At 34.0% G+C, this 3,944-nt stretch overlaps 1 protein-coding gene across 1 annotated transcript; it reads left to right on the top strand.

Annotated features, from left to right (window-relative positions):
* Positions 1 to 707: 707 nt before the first annotated feature.
* On the top strand, positions 708 to 3,306 carry LOC105001150 (cullin-4B-like). The gene is made up of 5 exons (XM_010857314.1): positions 708 to 795; positions 1,709 to 1,871; positions 2,150 to 2,239; positions 2,479 to 2,561; positions 3,183 to 3,306. The coding sequence occupies exons 1-5, from the start codon at positions 725 to 727 to the stop codon at positions 3,289 to 3,291; spliced, it is 516 nt and encodes a 171-aa protein (XP_010855616.1). The 5' UTR covers positions 708 to 724; the 3' UTR covers positions 3,292 to 3,306.
* Positions 3,307 to 3,944: the final 638 nt, after the last annotated feature.

Below are 3,944 nucleotides of genomic sequence, written 5' to 3'. Positions count from 1 at the left end.
ATTAGTTTTAAAAGTTTTGCAATAGGGGGACTTAAAACTAATTTTGGTTGAGTTTTCTACTTAAAATGTAAAGTTATGGGTAAACCAGTATTTTAGAATGACTTATACCTTAGAATCATTTTTATTTTTGTAGCACTATAAATAAGTGTTACATTTTGTGTCTTAATGGCTATCCCACCTGTTATTTGGTTACCTAGCAAAGTGCCTGCTGGTCCTGCACTTTAGCTTATTCACATCACAACCTTTCCTTTTTCCCAATCTGGTATTATTTTAAACCTTATATTCTGCAAGTTAAAAATCTTAAAATCCATCCCACACACCCAAAATCCCACGTATACAATTGTAAGACAGTTTCACCCTGAGAACTGTTGCTGAGGAAAAATTATATGCCCCTTGATTCTGTTTTGATTTTTAGTTAATTTTCAAGTTGCAGAGAAGTCATAGACCATTTTAAGTGTCTTTTTTTTCCTACAAACTACAGCAAGAGTTAAAATTTGTCATAGACCATTTTAAGTGTCTTTTTTGTCCTAGAAACTACAGCAAGAGTTAAAATTTATTAATAGTTTAATTAAAAATGGTATGGGCATATTCTCAGATGTGTTAATCTGTATGTTTGATCCTAGTAGTCTAGTATATATACAAGTAAACCGTGCAGTCTTATTTTATAAAATATTACAGCTTCACAACATATTAAAAATTGATTTCTTTTTTTCATTGACAGATCATGATCAGGAGCATTTTTTTGTTTCTGGATAGGACTTATGTTCTTCAGAATTCAATGCTACCATCCATTTGGTAAGGATGCAAGAAAAAAAATTATGAAAAGATTTGTTAACAAATCATAGTCAAATCTTAATTACACTAATAGAAGAGAGTAAGTAATACAGGGAATAGTCTAAAAACTCACATTTAGCTTCTAGACTTGTATTTATAGCAGTTTTACCTTCTTCTTTATGAAGAAGTTTTTTTGTTAGCCGAAAGGATTGAAGTTTGCTCTGGACTGTTTGAATATGCATCATTTTGTTGCCGATCAAGAGTTCACTCATTATCTTTTAACATTATTAGGGAAAATTCCATGTATACACAAAAATAGAAGAGTATAATGAGCTGTTGCCCCCACCATGTGCCTAGCGTTTACCTACAGCAATTATCAGAATTCACTGATTTTTGAGTACTGAAGGCAGATGACAAATGAGCAATTAAGCCTTCATTACGAGTACAGTGAAGACCATTTTATAGCTTTGAACTAATTTTCTCTCTTGATTTGACCAAGGAAGAAATCCACCAAAGGAAATAAATCAATAAAACTTAGTTATAGAGGAAGATGGGAATTTAGCTTCAGTTCTCATTAAAGACAATGAGTTTCCTGTATGCTTTAATCTAATAATATTATTTAAAATTAAATATGTGGGTTTTGTACTTTTACAGTTGTTGCTTCAAAGCCTGGAACCCTAATTAACATGTGGTGAGGGACTTCCCTGGTGGTCCAGTGGCTAAGACTCTGCGCTCCCAATGCAGGGGACCTGGGTTTGATCCCTGGACAAGGAGCTAGATCCCACATGCAGCAACTAAGACCCAGTGCAGCCAAATTAAAATAAATAAATGATTAAAAAACAAAATAAAACATGTGGTGAGAAGTCAAGCAAGCTTCTCCAGAAGTGGTATTGTTTTAAATTAATTTAGATTTTGTGTATTTTTTTTATTTTAGGGACATGGGACTGGAGTTATTTAGGGCTCATATTATAAGTGATCAGAAAGTCCAGAATAAGACAATTGATGGCATTCTTCTTTTGATTGAGAGGGAGAGGAATGGTGAAGCAATCGATAGAAGTTTACTCCGAAGCCTTCTAAGCATGCTCTCTGATTTGCAAGTAAGTTAACTACTTCACTTACTACAGAACTGGTTGCTATACCTAGTCTGATGTTTAAAAAACAAACACAGAATTTCCTGGCGGTCCAGTTGTTAGAACTCCATGCTCTCACTGCTGAGGGGCCTGGGTTCAATCCCTGTTCAGGGAACCAAGATCCCGCAAACCCCGTGGTGTGGCCAAAAAAACTTTAAAAAAGCCAGACTCATAATGCTATTCACATAGAGGGCTTTCAGTAAACATTTATTGAATAATTGAGCTTCTTTGTTACCCCCTCCCAGATTTATCAGGATTCTTTTGAACAACGATTTTTGGAAGAAACTAACCGACTGTACGCAGCTGAAGGCCAAAAATTAATGCAGGAAAGAGAGGTATTTAAAAATCATGATGAATAAATCCACTGTGTCTCATAATAGTCCCTACTTTATAGAACGTAAGCTGCCCTTTCATTTATCTTCTAGATGTTATGCTGCTATAATTTTACATGTGATTTTATATATGATTCAACCCTGTCACATTTGACAGGGCTACTCCCAGGATCTTTTGGACTTGACATTTACTAAATGATTTATGGGGAGGAAAACAATATATGAAAAACTTATCTTTATAGGTTCCTGAATACCTTCACCATGTTAATAAACGTCTAGAAGAAGAAGCAGACAGACTTATTACGTACTTAGATCAGACCACCCAGTAAGTATTACACGCTCAGCCTAATAGCCTTAAACCTGTGCTGTGGAATCACTTAAGGCACTTTGGGCATCCCCAAGTGTTAGTAAGTATTTTCAGGTAAAACTTGAGACTTTAACAGTTGTTTTCATAATGCAAACTTCAGGTTGTTATTTTCCCTACTTAATTAGTTTAGTCAAGGGTTTGATTATTGGTTGTCCATATGTGTTTAGCATGTAATTAAAGAATAGTATTAGAAGCTAATGTGATCTTTGAAATCTTCAGGCTGATTAAAATTCAGCGAGTGTTCATAGGAGAAAGTATTTCTCTGCTTTCCTAAATATTACCAGCCAAGGAATTCCTATAAGCAGATAGATAAATACTTCCTAGTAAAAGCAGAGACGTTTAGGAAAAGCCAGCCATGGCAAGACCTTTTAAATATTTATTTTGTGATATACCAAAATTCTGAAATACACAGTGTTTTCCTTCTAGGCATAAAGTAGAGTAACTCTGAGCACAATAAATTTATACAGAAGAGTAGGAATATTGAAATAAAGTGAGCTAGTTAAATTTTTTATCCCCCAAGAGAGACTAAATTTTCAGCAAAATCAAATGTCTAGTTCTAAACTTTTTTTTTCCTTATAGGAAGTCATTAATTGCTACTGTGGAAAAACAACTTCTAGGAGAACACTTAACAGCGATTCTTCAGAAAGGTAATTGGCAATTTACAAATAAGAGATTACTTTTAAAATAGTAGCAAATAAGTTGAAACATTTTTAAAGCTTGCCTTTTTAAAGGTTTGATAGCAGATTACTGCATTCCTGAGGTAGGACACAAGGCTTTGTCCCTATTCATCACAGTAAACTTTCAGGAGGTGCCTCTTTCCTTAACTTTAAAGATACAAGAAGTGAGATGAGAGGAGTCTTAACCAACTCCAGTAAAGAAACAGTAGGAATTTGGGGATTCTTAATTTAATTTTTAAGGAATAATAATAAGGAAATAGTAAATATTAAGTATTTAATATTAAATTAAGTATATAAATATTAAGTGTATTAAATATTAAATAATAAGGAAATGCATTCCTTTTTGCACTAAAGTGTTTTGTTTCTAGCATATAAAACCAAGCATTTCTATTAATCCTAAGTGATATATGAGTATACCCTGAATTTTACTTTAACAGTGTTACAAATAGGCAAAAGTCTTACCTTTCTCTCTAGCCATCTTTTGTATAAAATATCTTAGAACTTTAATGCAGTTATACTTTTATTTCATTCTGAAAATCAAATACTTTAGGACTTCATTTAAACTTGGCCTGCTACTGCTAAGTCACTTCAGTCGTGTCCGACTCTGTGCAACCCCATAGACAGCAGCCCACCAGGCTCTGCCGTCCCTGGGATTCTCCAGGCA

This window comes from Bison bison, unplaced genomic scaffold, assembly GCF_000754665.1.
Source record: "Bison bison bison isolate TAMUID 2011002044 unplaced genomic scaffold, Bison_UMD1.0 scf7180017854794, whole genome shotgun sequence".
In the NCBI taxonomy this organism is placed as follows: Eukaryota; Metazoa; Chordata; class Mammalia; order Artiodactyla; family Bovidae; genus Bison; species Bison bison.
The sequence above is the reverse complement of the archived record's forward strand: the minus strand, read 5'-3'. Positions and strand labels throughout refer to the sequence as shown.

Bases quoted from the DNA above. Each gene is read 5' to 3' on its own strand.
- LOC105001150 (XM_010857314.1), top strand. From the start codon at position 725: ATGATCAGGAGCATTTTTTTGTTTCTGGATAGGACTTATGTTCTTCAG. The intron at 1,872-2,149 runs GTAAGTTAACTA...ACCCCCTCCCAG, and splicing joins GCATGCTCTCTGATTTGCAA to ATTTATCAGGATTCTTTTGA. The intron at 2,562-3,182 runs GTAAGTATTACA...TTTTCCTTATAG, and splicing joins TACTTAGATCAGACCACCCA to GAAGTCATTAATTGCTACTG.